Genomic DNA, 18,873 nt, shown 5'->3' with positions numbered 1-18,873 from the left:
CACAGTGGAAATCTTATAAAATTATATATAGCTGCAACTCCAATGTAGAACTTCAGATTCAGTCCTTTATAGGGCAAAGCCATCAATTCCAGGGACATAGTCCATAACCACAGCCCTGAACCTGGTATACTTAACAAGGACCAACACATTGAACCACTTTATCCTTTCCATCAAAGCTCATGTTTCTGGCTCACCCAACCAAGTCATTTAAGTATAATACGGTCAGCATATGCAATTTTCTCAACAGCCTCATTGCACCAAATGTCTTGTTGTGTTCTTTCATCAACCAAAGTAACCACCAAATCAATATTCAGATTTTCCAAAATCTTATCTTCAGTAAAGAATGTTTCTATTATGAGTGCATGATTTCTAAGATTTGATGTTTCAATTACTATGCGATAAGGTTGTGATTCTCTTAATATGGAAACACTTTCAATCACTGACAATTCAGTCGGTGTTGTTTCCAAACCACAGAAAGCAGTCCAATCATTTACAATCATTCCAGCCACGACTTCAGTTCCACAATTGACAGTGCCTGCTACAAGTAGCACTTGAAGGAATGTTGATAACTCAGAAAGCACACCATAATTGCCAACATGACAAATTCCAGCAATAGCTTGCCTAATAACCCGATCATTGCAGACAAGACAACTGCCAAGAGAGGACAATCTTTCATCAACTCTTTGCACCACAACCTGATCAGAGAAGCTATTCCTCAAATGCTGAAGCTCTAGATCAGTAGATGTATTTGGTAATAGCAGACCATTTTTATTCCCAACACAAATTCGTCCAATTAATCAGGTTCCAGCTATTGATTTCTTTGCATCAGGAATGTTTTCGGCTAGCTCAGTCTCAAATGTGCTGTAAAAGTTCTCTGATCCACCAATGTCTACCAGACAGTGTGCATTCGTAAGCTTTGCAAAGACCCTAACTGCAGAGGAATTTTCAAATTGAACCCTTGTTGCCAAAATGCAAAGCCAAAAGAAGCCCCCTCTAGTTACTGCTTCTGTTTGACTTTGAACAAAGCAGATCTGAGCTAGCAAAGTGAATGTGGAGAATGCAATAATCTTATCTTTGACAAAAAGTTATGCATGTTCTTCATTTTTTCTTTTACAGATAATTCATTGAGATAGAAAGCCCCTGCTTCCAACAATGAAACTTTTATTTTGACCCACTGTGCCATCAAATTTGCCCTTTTGTTTTTCACTAATTCTGATTTCAATCGCACAATGTCACCTCTTACTGATGTTTTCGTCCTGCACTGAACATAGGATGCTTGAGCTTTGACCATGGATATGGATAAAACCTTCCTCTTATTCCGTGCTGCAGTTCAGTGTCCAGGTCACCCCATGGTTTGAAGAATTCAATTTGTGACAGGAAGAATTATTACGAGACTTTCTTTATGGAAAAAAGGATGGAAAAATAATAATAAAAGAATTACTTTAAAAGTTACAAAAATATAATAAATGTAGAATAATTATTAATTTTTCAGGGGATGATTATTATAATGTAATATTAGTTGTTAAATGAAAGTGTAATAGCTGGAACCACCCTTTCTCATTCTATTAAACTTGTGGAAAACTACTTTATTAGAGAGGGAGATAACAAAAGAAGAAAAAGGAATTAATTAGGAATTGCAGGAATAGGATTTTAGGTTATCAGGTTGTGGGCATTGAAAAAAGGGGCACAACCTGTGTCCAACCTGGGATACAAAGTACACTCAGGTCTATCCTAGTTAGGGCTTGGCTATTTGCACTTGTGTTAAGCTTTGTTCTGTTGAAACTTGAACCAGCACTTATGTAGAGCATCACAATGTGCTTTGTTCCTCCTAGAATTCTCACTACGAAGAGGTCGAATGAGGAAACCATCCCAGATAATCTTGTGGTTTTCTACACATTCAAGTAAAGGTATGTATTTTCTTGTTTGGACTAATAATTTATTTGAGATGTAAATAACAGGGGGAGAATTGTTATAAAACAATTTCCCTGTATGTAAAAGTGATAAGAAGGGAATTAATTTTTATAATTAAAAAATAAACTACTGTATTAATTATTACAATTTCCACAAGCTTTTTTTAACTGGTTATAGGCAATTTTCTACCTAGCCCATAACCAAACGAGGCCACAAATTGGAGATCGTATTTGTGCAGATTTTAAATGAGACAAGTGCAGATTTGGAAAGTAGTAAAGACAGATTTGATAAGTGAGAGATAGGCAAAGACAAAATTGAAAGGGACAATAGTTGTTGCCAAACACATGTATCTCTTCATAACCAAAGGGTGCGACCCTTTCATAAGGACACTCACAAGTAAAAGGGTGTGACTTCCTCCACTCAAAGGAAATATTAAGGAGAATGTTCCATTTGAAGAAGAAATAAAAAAGGGGAAATTAATTAGGAGAATAATATGTTATTCTCAAAGGAAACAATGAAAAGTAGGTATTAATACCTCACAAGATAGGTCCTATGGTGGAATGGGTTATGCTACTTTATACAAAGGTACTAGATAAGACCTGCAGTAGAATGGGCATGGGTTACATCATACGAAAGCACTAGATAAGACTTGTGGTGGAATGAGATGGACTACATCATATAAAGGCACTATTTGTGGAGGATGGTCCATATAGGGGATGGAAAGTAATTGCAATAAGGGGGAATAGAGAGGCTTCACTAAGTATGCCAACACCATGAAGCATGGGGCCAAGGGGGATAAAGATTTTTCTCTTGGGCCTAGGATTTAATTAAGGACATCCTATTGTAGTACTTCCACCAATGCATAAGGGAGAATTATTTTGATAGCTAAGGAAAGGATCTTTAGCCATATGAGGTGAGTAAGATAGGGTGATGGAGGGGAATATTGTAAAGGTCCTACTAGGTATGCCAATCCCATGAAGTGTGGGGCCAAGTGAGGGAGCGGGGCAAGTTTCTTGAGCCTAGGAAAGAGACAATGAGGACACTACATCATGTCTTTCTTATCGCATTCCTTATATGGTTAAGATCATGGAAGATAAGTGCTATAAGTATGTTTCTTACATAAACCTAAATATGCATTATATTGTTAACTGATCCCTACGTTAGGATGGTATATCTCTTTGTAATATAAATTTATAAAGCTAAGGCAGATTATATAACACTAACAATATAATTACTTTGTCTCTATATATATCTTTGTATTATCCATTTATAAAGCTCAAGGCAAATTATATTACACTAGCAATATAACTAGTTTATATATATATAAACTGGTTATATTGCTAGTGTACTTATTTGGTCATTACATGACCTAAATCAGGTTTACATTGTTAAAAGACATTTTTAAGAGGTAAATTTATATCTCTAAACATCTTACAATTTCTATTTTAATGGAATTTGTGATTCTAGGCAAAAAATTTAGGCAATCCCAAAAAGGGGACATTATATAATCTTCAAAGCATTTGAGGTTTTTGGAAAAATCAATGCTTCACTAGAATTGAGAACTTTAGAGTTAGAAATGCTTTACTGAAATCAATGACTTGTTCAATACCTCAAGGACTTTAATAGATTAGGCTATATAAATTGGAGCCTTCTCAAAATAGAAATTGAAACTTTAAAAAACAAAATTAAATTGTATTAACCAATACATCAAATATATAGAGTTAACAAACACTATAAAAAGTGTTAACTAAAAAAACAGTTGTTTAAACAAAGATATTTAAAAATAGACCAAATTAAGAAAACTAAAGATAAAGCCTAAATGACCATTAAATCAGGTTCTAGAAGAATGAGCTAAATATAGAAAGAACCCAGGATTTTGAGAATATCTAATACCCTCCCTTATGGTCATTCTATCAATTACCCTACAGAAGACTGTACATGTCTTGTTTTTGCAAGAGCATCCTAGGGTAGTTTGCAATCTTGTATGTTGGTGTTGCAGGAGCATTGAGCTTGGATTTTGCGGACCCTATGTTTCGCATGGTAAGGGTTATGTTCGAGGCATATTGGTGGACCTTCTCCTATGTGCGCATAAGGATTGGAGTTATCGCGCTGGAGTTAGAGCTCTTTTGGTGGCTGTTGGTAAAGTGTTCCTATTTCCTAGACAAACTTTGGAGATTGTTTTCGCGAACTTTGATCTGAGGGAGTTGGCTTGTGCGATCTTAGATGTGGATCATTGGATGGCATGTGGTCCTATAGCTAAGGACGCATAATGTTATTTTATCTTATGAGTTAGTTATGATTGTAAACTTGGGGCTTGTCCTAAGTATTTACTTATTTCATGCATTTAATATTTGTTGCCAAACTGACTTGTGGCTTGAGAGTTTATTTAATGTAAGGGTTTATCTAATGTAACTTGCTAGGCCAACCTGTGGCTTGGTTTAGTATAAGTAGAGGGTCTTGTGATGTCTAGAGGATGGAGTGAAGCATGAATGAAACATGGAGTAGTAGCTGAGAGGAGCGAAGTTTAGCAAAGCTAGTAGCTAAGTGTGGGCTTGGAAAACAAAAAGGCTGCTTGGTGGCTTGCAAGCACAAGTTTATATTCGTCTTGGGATTTTCTACCAAATTGTGGGTTTGGGCTAGCTAGGGGTTGGATCTTGCGAGTTCTTGCACAACTGTTATTGAATTGCTTTGTATTTGGTTGTAACCTAGGAGGCCTTACAGTCGGGCATGTTAGATGTAAATCTGATTATTCTATTATGAGGATGTGTTGTTTGATTTAATTCTCTATGTTATTGTTATTCTTCCACTGTGTGGTTATTTGTTGGGGGCTAGGACATCTCCTTTGAGGATTCTCCTACCTTTTACTACATCACTTGTGGTAAAAAATCCTTTATAACATTCTACTGCTACTTAGACTGCCTTGGATTTACAAAATGTCAATGACCAAGAGTAGCCAAAAAAAAGAAGGCTGTCCCTTCTTCAAAATGGTCTGAAATAAGAGACAAGAGCCTGCCATTGATTCTGTTGCTAAGATAAGTCTACCATTAACTCTCCTAGAATTTGCAAAACCGCTAACTAGAAATTATTTAACAAATGCCCAACCTAATTTTGGATAACAAAATTATACTTCCTCGTAGACAAAGATAAATACTGAGAACAATTGTCATGATTTTGAGGAAAAATCAACAAACCCTCCAAAATTTTGTAGATGAGAAGGATGCCCCAAAATAGATTGCAAGACACCACCATTTGAAGTAAATAGAGCATCATTTTTTTTTGGAAAAAAATGGTAAAAAATTCTAAAATCAAAATCCCTAAAATAGCATCTCATGCGAACTTCACGCATTACAAAAACCAAAAACAATTTTTGAGGAGAGAAATCAACCAAAACCAAACACAATATTTGAGGTGAAACATTGATCAAACCAAACACAAGTTTTGAGGAGAAAATTTGATCAAGACCAAACACAACTTTTGAAGTGAAAAATTGAACAAACCAAATGCAAGTTTTGAGGTGAAAATTTGATCAAAACTAAATAGATAATTGACACAAAATCCAAGACAGATTTGCATTGAAAACATCATTTTTGGGGAAAAAAGGTAAAACCTTTCTAGCAACTAGAGAGCCCTACTGGACTGTAGAAACCCTGACCAAGTCATATGGCAGAAAAACCTTTAGGAAAAAATTATAACCACTAAAGATAATTTTTTAAGGAGAAAAATTATTAAAAAATCCAAAACTGATTTTTAATGGGAAAAATTGACTCCAAAAAACTCACAATGTGAAATACAATTTTCACATTTAGGGTTTTATACAAAAAAACTGCTGCAAAACTAGATTATTTTTGAGGAAAAATTATTAAAACTCAGCAGATGAATTTTTAGGAAAAGTTGTTACAAACTTACAACCCTCTCGTAAGGGGACTCAATCATACCTAGATTGGCTCCCGCTCTCATACCATGAAACTTCAAAAAACGGAACTAAATTGTATAAACCAATACACTAAATATATAGAGTTTACAGTGCGATCAAAAGCGTTAACTGAAAAAGCAAGTTGTCTAAATAAAGACATGTACAAATAGACCAGCTTAACAAAAACTAAAAATAAAGCCTAAATGACCACAAAATAAGGTTCTAGGATAACAAGCTAAATATACCAAGAACCCAGGATACTAGAAATATTCTAATAGAAATATATCTTCTGCAATATCAAAAAAATATAAATAATCCTCGGGAACTTCTTTGTGGCCACTTTCCCCAATGACTTTAAATCCTAAACATATAATATCACCCCCAACGAGTTTACCAACAAAACTTGCTGCAATTCTCATCCATTAATTAGAACTCAAGTTTAGATTTTCCAACTGACAACAATAAATCCTGGCCAAAGATTTAGTTTTGCAACAGTAAAAGTGAACAATAAACAACAAAATTAATTGATTAAGATCAAAATATTAAAGACAGAAGATGTAAAGCACTTATGACAGACAACATTAAAAGTTCTTATTGAAAATGACATTAAAGTCTTATAGCCAGGTTTACAGTAGTCAGTGTTAACAGTGAAAGAAAAAAAAAGTAGTCAAACAAATGTTTGTGGTTTTATTATGTTAATATGTATATTGTACCTACCTCAGTCAAGAGTAAATAGGATCAAAGAAGACTTAATCATGATCAAACAACATTTAATGACAATCAATCAATCATCAAATTTAGTCAACATCATGCACTGAAAAACATGTAGCAAGTTGTGAGTATTATTCTGGCTAGTGATGTGCACTTGTATTCTAGCAACAAAAATGAAATAAGAACAATAAAGAGGGGCAATTTACCACAGCAAATGTTCCAGTTCCAGCTGTTTCAGCTGTTAAACCTCCAGGAGGAATGCTTATCTTGAGCTGAGAAGATGTTCTTGTTAAGATCTGCTCAGAAAATCCCATTACTGTTGGAAAATGGTTATAAATTTATATTGCTTAAAATTCAGAAGCATTCTCATCATCCTAAGCATCGTAATTAAAAGCTTACCACTTTCGTCCCCGCAGGCTGACATATCTTTCTGTTAGATAATTCTCTCATATTACTATTCTCAGAAGCAGCCTTATCAAGGAAACCATCTTCGGACATTAAGGCTTCAACAACTTCACCTGCAGACTACATCACGTAGCTAACTGTAATGATTGAATACAACACTTTACAAAGCTGTTTCTTATCAATTCATACAGATGCCTATTCCAGCATCCTTCTATGGTAGGACTTTAGTGACTATTCTAATTGCCAATAATGATCAAATGGCATCGAGCAAGACAAATAGAGTTAATATAAATCATGAAAATGCTTGAGTATCCACTAGTAGAATTACTACCTATTTATTTTCATTGTTAATAATAAATATGAAAAGTAACTTCCAAGGACGCAGACTCCCCTATCCAAGGTTATGCAAAATAACCTTTTGTCTACAATTTTTTGGAACTCATAGTAAGGAAAAATTATTGAGGCCTCTCTTAGGCCCATGATGATTACTATACACCTTTTATCATGTCAAATACTTCTTTTCCTTCTCTCATTAAACATTTAGACAAATTATATGTCTAAACGGTAGATGCCTTACAAACTCCCTTTATGTAAATTTGTAGTAGCTTCTGTTGCCATTGATGTAATGTTTTAGAGAGATTGAAAAAAGTTATATTAGGAGACAAATGAATCATACCTGAAAGCGATCTTCTGGTGCAGGCTCAAGGAGTCGCTCAACAATGTTTGCAAAATGTGAGCTCATTGGGACCAATCCCTTGAAGTCTATCTTCAAACGTTTCTGCAAAACATATAATGTGAAAATATTGTTTCAAAATAACCCATCAGGCATGGGCACAAAAATATCATTCTTTTTAAGAGAGGCTTTCCACCGAACCTTACATTTCAATAATGATGAAACATACATGATTAGATAGAAGTAATTATTTTTAAATTTTTATGCAATGTTATTGCAAATATCTCAAGTGTAACAATATCATTTGAAATGATTTTAATTTGCAATTTAATTCTCTTGTCCCATCACCAATTAATGTTAGGAGCAGCACTAGTTCTTGTAGAACTTACGAATTAATTGTGCATCACAAGCTTCCTATTTTTACTTGTTCAACAAAAATTCCTTGTTTATATTTACTTGTTTCATAATTTCATACGATTCTAGAGACAGTTGGTGAGAGTGTGAACGAGTGGCATGATGGATTTATGATTTCATTGTTCAAAATTATATCTTAGGAACTTCTGAATAGGGATATAGAGCCCATCAACTTGTTCTTGTTCATCAAAAGGATAACATATATACATTATAAGGGAAACAAAGTTCCCAACAAACCTAAGACATAGCAATGGCCATATTATCATGGTTGATACTGGTACTCAAATGTACATCCCAAGATAAAGTCCTAACCATGGACAAAAATATATCTTGGATCAATTCTCACCATTTCAATTGAGCGTGGTACCATCAAAAGAGTTTCATCTTACTCTAACCACACATCAAGGATTATGATTTTTTTAAATTGAGGGTATAGATGTAAATATTAAAATAATATCTCCTAAATTAGATTATTTCTATATTGATATTGTAAACATATTGTATAATAGATTCTTTCTATTATTTGTATGTTTCTTTTTAGAAACATCTCTCTTGTGATCTCTACAAGAATGTTCTTTGTTAAAAATTCATCCAATATTTTACCTATTTTCTGTCCAATATGGTATCATAGCGAGATGTTTTAGTTTTCAAAACAAGAAAAAAAATGTTGTTTCTAAAAGTTTTTTAGAGAATTTTTTCAAGATACATGGGTCTGGTCTAAAAAAAAATCCTACCCACATTTGTTCTCTGTAACCCACATATGGATATTTGAGTCATCATTTTTTTCTTTTTCGGGGGATTCTCAAAGTCCTATTTTGAGCAACTTGCATAACCAATCTTTTCCACTTCCAGCATCACAACATTTTCTCGACAGGATCCTGCAACTCCTGCATCTGCTGTCTAGGGGATCTGTGATCATTTGCCCTGTTTCAACCTCTTTTGATCATGACTATTATTTTTTGGGGGGTATTGCAAGTTGTGATGGGATTTTATAGCCTGCATTTGTGTTTAGGAAACTATGTTGGCAACCTACGTCTTCATCAGATCTGCAACCTGCATTTTTTCCACCATTTTTCTGTGTATGGACAACCTTCGAGTCAACTGCCTGGGGTTTCTTTCGAAACCTCTATTTATTCATCTACTTCAAACTTAAACTACATATTCTTGATGAGTTTTTTGAGACTTCAACTAGGTTGTCTTCAAATTTTTTGGGTGTCTCATTTTTCATGCCTTAATTTTAGTGCTAGCAGATTCACCTTGAAATTTGTGCATGTACCACTGTAATCAGCACATTCAAATTTGTGAGTGAAGCCATCTACTCTTCTCGTCTTTTGTGCCTCAAAAAGTGTGCAATGACATCTTTGACCAACATTCTATTGGAAGGCAATTAAAAATTTAGTGGCAGCAACTACAATACTTGGAAGAAATGCATGATGACGATCTTCAAATACAAATGTCTTGACAAGATTGTTTTGGGCAAGACTACTTGTCCTGCAAATGAAGGCAAAGAGCAAGATAAACTTGATGAGCAAAATCAAGAAGTTGTCATGCTCATCAAAATCTTGTCCATCAATAATCAACTCCTATAGGTTCCTTCAAGTAAAACAATTGCAGAAATTTGGAGTCATTTAAAAGGTTTGTTGAAACCTCGGACAAGAGTCGTGCATTCTTTCTGAAGAACATCCTCTCCTTGATCATGATGGATGATTAGGTATCCCTGTAGGGTCATCTCAATAAAATCAAGGATATTTGAGATCAACTAGAGGCCATCGCATGTAAAATGGAAGAAGACATGCTGGTGATCACCCTGAAGAGCCTACCGTCTTCCTACGAGAATTTTTTGAAACTCCCAACATTGCTTCTACTCCCTTTGATGTTTCGTTTTTAATCTCTGCATAATGCTTCAACAAAAAGATCGCCCAAAAAAACAATTTCACACTATTACCAGCTCATCTTCAAACACTCAAGCCTTATCAGCTAACTTCGTTCATAAGAATACAAGCAACCATCAATTCTCTTGGTCTTCTCAGCAGAATCCTTCTGTTCAATCATCAGAGGCCCAAAGAAGGAAAACATTTAGTGTAACTACTGCCATAAGTTTGGTCATATAAAATTGGACTGTCATAAACGCTTAGTTGCTCAAGCCAAGCAATTTGGTTCCCAGCCTTCAGCGCATGTTATGGAGCACACCGAGCAAGGTGAATCTTCCTTTTACACCTTCATGGCTAAAAGGTTTGCAAATCATGTAAAATCCTCTTCTTGCTACGTTGATTTAGGTGCCTCTTGTGACTTCACACATTGTCAAGATTGGTTCATAGATTTACACCCATTCTTAGATTCAATAATTTTTGGAGAAGAGTACACCATTGATGAAAAAGAAACTGATTTTCCTTGATGTGTACTACGTTGTAGGGATGGAACTCAACCTTCTCTCAGTTAGTCAAATTTTGAGGCATTCTCATCAACTAGATGTGACCTTCAATTCACATTAGTACAATATCATGGATCGAGAAACCCAGTCTACAGTTGTTGTAGTTGTTGAGGATCATGGTCTTTTCAGACTTGTTGACTCTGGTGATTCTCAGGACCTTGCTATGGTAGCTCAATGTTCTTCTATTAGTAGACTGTAGCATCTGTGCTATGTGCATTATCTGTCTCAACTTGTTCGGGAAGATCTTGTCATTGGACTGCCAAAGATTCAGATCCAAAACCTTGAAGTTCAAGAAGCATGTGAAGCTGGGAAGCAACATCACACTCCTTTTTCAGATGGTTACTCCTAGATAGCTTCTAATGTATTACAACTGGTCTAAGTTACCAATTTGGGTTCAACAACGCGTTCGAAAACAACAACCCGGTATGTGGGTTTGTGAATTAATTTTTTCATTATGGTTCGTATGGGTTCGTTTGTATTATATTTATGTGTGCGCGTATGCATTATATATACAAAAAATTAAGAGAAATATACATAATTGCAAGGCTAGACCATTTCATATTCATATAATGCTAAAGATAAATATTAAAAATTTAAATATAGTAATACTTGATCATTTATATTTAAATATAGCAGTTCACAATTGTAATGAAAATCATTACACAAAATTATTCAATTACAAAATGAAAATGTAGTTCATGAGAGTTTGAAACATGATTCAATGTTCAATGTTCATCAATCATCATAGGGATTATCAAAATAATCATCTATGGGATTACCAACAACTGCAAGTAGATCATCATCATCAACAATTGATCACCTCACTTCAAACTGACAAGATGGAGAGAGCAAATGTGCAATAGAAGTGTGTTTGGAGACTTCAAAATGGGTTGTTTTAGGGTTAGAACCAAAAAAGAATAATAAAAAATGTATTGTTTATCTTTTTGGGCCCACTTTATAAGCTAGATGGCATGGGTTCTTACGGGTCTGCAAGGGTCCTTGCTTGCTTCCCCCAGATTCGCGTTGGGCTTGAGCGGAGTCCATGAGGGTCCTTGCTCAATTTGCCTAGGTTCGCGCTAGGTTTGGCTAGGGTCTGCGACCAGCCCTGTACATCCTCACGGATCCCTAGACCCATAGACTCATCAAGACCCACATGGTTTGTAATGTCCCCATTTTTGCCAGCATTGGAGTTTCAAGGATTAGCCTATTAATATGATCCTCATAGACTAATTATTGTGGATAGAAGGTCTTCTAAGGCAGTGGCTTGGTTTGGGAGGGTCTTGTCTTCTCCACAATTCAGTAAGCTACAGGTTGGTCTTCATTTGGCTCATATTAGACTTCATTTGGGCTTAGTTTTGGGTACTTACTATTTGTGGTAAGTTGGGTGTTGATTGAGATGGACCCTTTCTATTTTTGGAAAGTGCATTTGGTCACCTGGAGAAATAATAGGTATAACCCCTATTTCAAATGACATATTTAAATGATGAGTATTTGAGAGTTATTATATTTTTAGTGGCCAAATTATTTATCAATTTATTAAATGGCTTATTATAAAGTTATAATTTAACTTTATAATTTCACTTAAGTTGAGAGTTGAGTTATCATTGGAAAGAGCCATTTATTAATTAGTTAAGCCAAGTCAAGTGAGAGAATCTAATGGAAGCTTCTAATTAATGTTGTGTGGTGAAGCTTCTTGAGTGAAGTTATATTTTGGCAACAAAAAGGGCATTTGGAGGTTATAAAAACAAGCTCATTTGTTAAGAAAAGCATGTTTGGATATTTTCTTTTCTTTTGATGCCTTTGTGGCTTTTTTTGAGTTCTGATTTGTATGCCCTTATTGAAGTATAAAGGTCTAAATTCTGAGTTGTTCCATTGAATCTACAGCTGAAGTATTGTAGATTAAAATCTGAGATTTTAGTTTGGGTTTGCTTTGCAAATAGTTGTTGTGGTAAAACTATTTGCTAATTTTCCTACTGTTTAATCTATGTCTAAGGAGATTGTTTGCTGGAGGTATCCTGTGGATCTATGGAAGAGGGATTTTTGTGAACTGCTGTAAAAATTGATAAAGTTCGAAACTGGATCTGTGACTGCCAATTGCAGTGGTAGCGTATGAGCTTCAGCATTGTCCAAAACGTGTATATGTCCTGGATGTCATTGCTCATTGCTGAAGCGATTTGTTTATGACCAGCATTTGAGCTAATTGGGAGCTGTGGATGACTGAAGGGGCAGCGTTTTCATTGGATAAATCTGCTGCTAGGTAATTGGAGGTTTTGCATCTCATCTTAGACCATCAGCATTACAAATCGGGCTGCTACCAAGGGACTGTGACCAACATTTTGGGTGTATCAGGGTCTGCAAATATTTACGCCTAATTTACAGTCAACATCATGCTTGGGAATTGAGGCGGCATTCAAAGGGAATCTCTCCTTGCATTGTATACAGCAGCAAACCAATCAGGTTCCTTTAATCATTTGCATTGCATCGAAATTGCTTGTTAATTATGGTTGCATTAGCATATTGAATTGTTCAAGTGCAAAATCAGGTTCTTTATTATATGTAATTTTTCTATGCAAGGGTATAATCAGTTAGTTGCAGCTGGGACTACTATCAAATAATTGTAAGTGCACAAGAATTGAGTTTGATGTAATAAGTGCAAAATAAATTTCAATGAGCATTCAGCTTTGAAATTTTAGTTGCAGTTCCTTCAGAAAATTTCCTAGATAAAATTACATCTGATTTTGCTAGCATATTTTGGTAAAGAATTCATTTGCAAAATGTTGGCCCAAAAAAAAAAAAAAATGATTGGTCTAAATTTGGTAAAGATTGGAGAGATTTAAGATATAGACGGGTGAGGGTTATTACAAGGTTAGGCACAGATCCCTGGACCCATGGACCATGAGGATCCACATGGTTGGGCACGGACCCTGCCTGAACCTAGCACAAACCCCCACTGAACCCAGACCTGGTTTGCACCCAGACCCAATTCAAGGGTCCAGAGAGGGCATGTTAGCTAGGCTGTATGTTGTGATGATCTGACTTTGAACCTTACATAGAGTTCTACATATTTTCTATTTAGCTTTGGTAGATTAATTTCCATTTTCCCTGATATCCCTTATTGGTGTAAAATGTTCCCTTATATACTATATTATGTGAAAAAGTATGTCTTTTTGCTGACTTAAATTATATTTTATTAATATGATTAAGTCTTTAATATTTATTAAAATTAAAAATATTATTATATATAATTCAATTTTTTTATTTCAGTTATTGATAATAACATTTTATTATTTTATTTAATACTTAATTATCAATTTATTCATTTTTTTTCCATAATATTGTTATTATTATATTATATATTGTAATATTATAGTATAATATAAAATTATACTATTATAATTATATTATTATTTATAATAATCGTTCATTATATTTCATTATATAAATCTCATTTTAGCGGGGATATCACAGTCATCCCCTCTCAAATTTGCTTGTCCTCAAGCAATTGATTTGATTTTTAATTATTCATAGCTTAGAGTCATTATATTCTCTACATACACATTAAACACTTGCAAAAATATACCTGTTAGTATATGATGGCCTATTCAAGAATGCATGAAATAAAGACACAAAGAAGACACGAAGCAAACACATTAATGCATGAATACACAATGTAGACACAAAGTATACATGTTAAAAATTTGTTAAATTCCTTTTTACAATTCAAAATAAGAAAAGGTTAAGGAAATGTTTTACCAATTTCAATTGTAAATGTCGTGCTCCTTTTCTCTGTCTGGAAATCAAAAAGTTCTTGAATAAGCATCTTGTAGACATTTCCATTTAGCTAGTATTACAATAGGGTGTCCAATTCCTTGGTGGATGGTAGATTTACAGTTTCTCGAGTTTGGACACGCTTAGCTTGGGGCTCCCTCAGATCTTTATCCATATTGGGATTCTCTTGCCCCAATGCGACCAATTTACTCCTCCCCCTGTGCACACTCCCTACTCACTAGGCGCATGTTTAATTTTGTTGTGGATGGTAGTTTTACTGTTGCTCGAGTTTGGACACGCTCAACTTGGGGCTCCCTTAGATCTTTATCCATATTGGGATTCTCTTGCCCCAGCGTGACTGATTTACTCCTCCCTCTGTGCACAGTCCCTATCCATCATCAATTTAAACGCCAAAGGTTCTAAATTCTATTAACAATTTTGGGTAATGTCAATGTTCCCTATGTATTAAATTCCATAATGGAGGGTAGATTTATAGCTGCTTGAGTTTGGACATGATTTGCATGAGGCTCACCCCAGTGTGAGGGACTTACTCCTCCCCCTGTGCACACTTCCTATCCATTATGCAATGATACACAAAAGGGATTTTCTTCTAGTTCACAAATAGTTTTATTTCAATTTACGCACAAAAAAAAAAAAAAAAAGATTAGACATGGTACATAAAACATTATATGCATGATAATCACGATGTACAATATGCCAGATTTATTATTTAGGTCATTAATGACATTATTGATTAATTATCACACATTTCTAAAATATAAAAATAATTCAAAAATAAAGTTAACATATTTATTGCACCCAAATTGTAACACATAACATGTCATATTTGTTATTAAAATGTATGAAAAATCCATTATACATACCTCATACGAATCGGTGTACCCTTACTATTCTTGGTTGTCACAATTTGAAATCAACATACTTTTAATCATGGCGCTGTATTTAGTAGGACATTGTTCTTGTACCTTGCAATAAGTAATAATAATAAGTCAATCACTTTAGGTGACGCCCTCTTTTATCGAAATCTTATAGAAAACTTTTTCAAATCTTTCTGTATATCTTATTTTTCTCCCATCTCTTCCTACTTCTTAATTCATCCAACTAAGAAACACTCAACACGGCATGGAATTACTTTCCCACGATAAGGAAAAGAGTGAGGGTTTATTCACTTTTCATCTTACTCATCATGGTGTCATTCGTTTGTCACAATAGCAAGAAGGCAAATATAGGATTGACAAACCGACAACGCTCATTGGGTTGGGTCTTACCTTATCAACATGTTAAACCTTCCATTAATGTTAACAATGGACCCACCTTCTAGGCTCGGTATATAATTAATCTTTATTGCAATATTTCTCTTTACTCCTAGTCGTACTTGGAAGATTTAGGTGCTGATCTAACCCATTACAGATCACACCAACCACTAAAACTTTTTTGTTCGCTGCCCTATTTTCTTGCAACCATTTTTTTATGGTCTATACTCCAATCATTTCAAATCCTCTTGATGCCTATCCTTTTGATAGCTCCTTTTATCGGCTAAAAGTTTGTACTATTCCATTATTCGTCTACCCCTTTGGAATAGACCAGTACTAGTACAGCCTGACGAATGGCAGAATCAATTTGACCTATTATATAGGGGAGAAGGTCTGAAAGAGGCCGTATGGAATGAGGCCATACGGTGGCTATTGGGAGGCCAAATTGATAGCCATACGATGGAGAGAAAACACAGTATGGTGCCTTCAGATTCTAGCCATACGGTGTCAATGCAAGTCCGTAGGGTGGGTGGGGCAAAACAACAAGGCCATACGGATAGAAGGTATGGGGGCCGTATGGTGGGAGTGTTTTAGAACAGCCGTACAATAGAAGGGAGGCCATATGATGAGCTGGGGTTGAACTTGGAGGTCGTACAGTGTACGGTAGTGGTTTGGAATGGAAGGTAGGAGTTCGTATGGATACAAAGAGTGATTGCAGAATAGTAGATAGTATGAACAAACAACGAGTTTTAATGCAGATAAACAATAGATGGAATTACACAGAACAAGAGAGTAGAACCAATTGAACACAAGGATAATTTGCAATATGATAGTGCTCCGATTTGCCAGATGATCTGAGCAAAGTGTTATAGGTGATGGAATAGGGTGAGGGTTGAATCCCATTGAAACTGAACAAAACCAAATAGGGAAGGTCTTTCACTTCCAAAATGGCGAACAACAGAGAACTCCAACAGGAATTCAAAGTATAGACTAAATAATCCAAAATTGCATACATAATGACAACCTACAAGCCGTGCTTAAATACCCGTTGGGGAAAACTTTCCGAGGGTGTACAAAGATAGCCGACGGCAACACAAACTACGAAATCAAAACAAAAATGGGTTCGAGTTATAATAAATCAATCATTCCATTAACAATAGTTTGATTAATGATTTATTTTATAATGGGAACATTGCAGTCCTCCTGTCTCAAATTTTTCTTGTCCTCAAGCAAACGCAATGCTAGGTGTTGAAGAATGTGCTCACCTTCCCAAGTTGCGTTGTCCAACAACAAGTGTTTCCAATGCACCAAATATTCCTTCACTATGCTATTCCACAGAGCCTACTCCCATACATCAATGATCTCAACTGGTTCCAGAATGAGCTTTCCTTCATTGGGCGGCATAAGGTCTGTGGCTACCGTAATGTTCTGCCCTAGGGCCTTCTTAAAGCATGAAACATGAAAGATGTTATGAGTACGGCTCCCCTCTGGAAGTTTCAGCTCGTAGGTGACTTCACCAATGTGATGAACTATACAATAGGGGCCATAAAATCATGGCTTCAATTTTTCTTTTCCCTTTTCCTTTAATGAGGATTGTCAATATGGCTGGAGCTTGAGATAAACTAGGTCTCCTACTTCAAAACTCCTCTCCATTTTGTGTCTGTTGGCGTACATCTTCTGTTGATTTTGTGCTCATTGTAAGTTTTCCTTTAGGCATCTGAGGATGTCCTATCCCTCCTGAAGCTAATCCCTTGCCCTCGGTGCGTGACTGTCACCCAAAACTATGTCAATGAAGGAAAGGGGTTCGTACTCGTATAGAGCTTTGAATGGTGTCATTCCGATGGACATGTGGTCCGTGATATTGTAACAATATTCCTCTAGGTGTATCCATTTAACCCACGCCTATTGTTGTGCCAAAACGTAGTTCAGAAGGTAATCTTCGAGCTACTTGTTCACAATCTCTGTTTGTTTGTCTGTCTGAGGGTGGTAACTAGTACTTGGTGACAATTTTGTCCCTGCCAACCAAAACAATTTTGTCCAGAAAACACTAATGAATTGCTCATCCCAATCACTGACAATGTTTTGTGGTAACCCATGCAGACGAAAGACTTCTCTAAAAAACAAATCGACAACTTATGCAGCCTGAAATCTGAGGGGATGGCGAAGAAATGTGCATACTTTGTCAATTTGTCAACCACCACGAAGATACAATCTTTTCCGTTCACCTTGGGAAGTCCAATTATGAAATCCATCGAGATACTTTCCCACTTATATTCTAGAATTGGCAGAGGTTGCAATAACACGATAGGTAGAGTATGTTCAAATTTGTTTTGCTGGCAGACCGCACACTCTCTTACATACTGCAATACGTCTCCTTTGAGTCCTTTCCATGAAAACCTCTCCCTAAGACTTTTGTAAGTTTTGGGGAAGCCTGGGTGTCCTGCCAAGGGTGAGTCATGCACCTCCTTCAAGATTTTCTACTTCAATTTGGATTCCGGCACTAAAAATATCCAACTTTTATAGTAAATGATGTCATCTACCACTTTGTACCGATCATCCTGGGTGTTGCCATCCATTAGTTCACAGGCAAATGTGCCTTCCAGTCAGCTGAAAACTGGTTTAGTGAGCAAATGGTGGGTTTCTTGGACAAGGCATCTACAACCACATTGTTCTTTCCTTTCACATATTCAATGTCAAAATCAAAACCCTAAACCTTGCTTACCCATTTTTTTTGCCTCTCATTCAAGTCCCCTTGCTCCAGAAAATATCTCAAACTATTGTGATCCGTATGAACAACTAACTTGGCACCCACCAAATATTGCTGAAACTTGGTTAGTGTATGTACGATGGCCAACATCTCTTTGTCGTAGATGGAATATAAGCATTCTGTTTGCGTAAGCTTCCTGCTCTCATAAGTTATGGGTGTCTATCTTGCATCAGTACTGTGCCAATGCCTTTTCCGGATGTGTCGCACTCCAAAATGAACAATCAAGTGAAATCAGTTAATGCAAGTACGGGACAAGTACTCATTGCCTCTTTCTGCTTATAAAAAGTGAGTTGTGCCTTTTCATTCCACTAGAAAGACCTCTTCTTTGTAGATCCGTTAAGGGTGCGCTAAGTTGAGAGAATCCTTTAACGAACCTCCACTAATAACTACACAATCCGAAAAACCCTCGCAAATCTGTGAGTGACTTTGGGGGAGGCCAATCAAAGATGGCCTAAATCTTCTCCTGATGAACTTGAACTCCATATTTACTAAAAACATGCCCCAGGAACAATATTTCTGTCATACTGAATTCACACTTGGATTGCTTGAAGAACAAAAACTGCTCCTTCATATTCCTTAGGACTTCATCTAGATGCTTCAGGTGCT

The 18,873-nt window shown here is 35.8% G+C and overlaps 1 protein-coding gene and 1 pseudogene across 4 annotated transcripts in view; both read right to left on the bottom strand.

Moving 5' to 3' along the window:
- The window catches only part of LOC149575745 (uncharacterized), a 241,306-nt gene that overhangs the window by 5,331 nt on the left and 217,102 nt on the right, over positions 1-18,873 (bottom strand). For all 4 annotated transcript variants that reach the window (XR_016360224.1, XM_089815534.1, XM_089815536.1 and 1 more), the window contains 3 exons: positions 7,617-7,718; positions 6,935-7,060; positions 6,742-6,831 (listed from right to left, as the gene is read on the bottom strand). Coding sequence is in view for 3 of the 4 variants with exons in the window: in XM_089815534.1 (XP_089671660.1) it covers positions 6,742-6,831; positions 6,935-7,060; positions 7,617-7,718 (318 nt within the window). In the remaining variant the exon portion in view is untranslated. The remainder of the gene's footprint in view (positions 1-6,741; positions 6,832-6,934; positions 7,061-7,616; positions 7,719-18,873) is intronic.
- On the bottom strand, positions 109-1,291 carry LOC149575746 (eukaryotic translation initiation factor 6-2 pseudogene; annotated as a pseudogene).

This window comes from Cupressus sempervirens, chromosome 2, assembly GCF_028749045.1.
Source record: "Cupressus sempervirens isolate cs-2001-9-10 chromosome 2, ASM2874904v1, whole genome shotgun sequence".
NCBI lineage: Eukaryota > Viridiplantae > Streptophyta > Pinopsida > Cupressales > Cupressaceae > Cupressus > Cupressus sempervirens.
The sequence above is the reverse complement of the archived record's forward strand: the minus strand, read 5'-3'. Positions and strand labels throughout refer to the sequence as shown.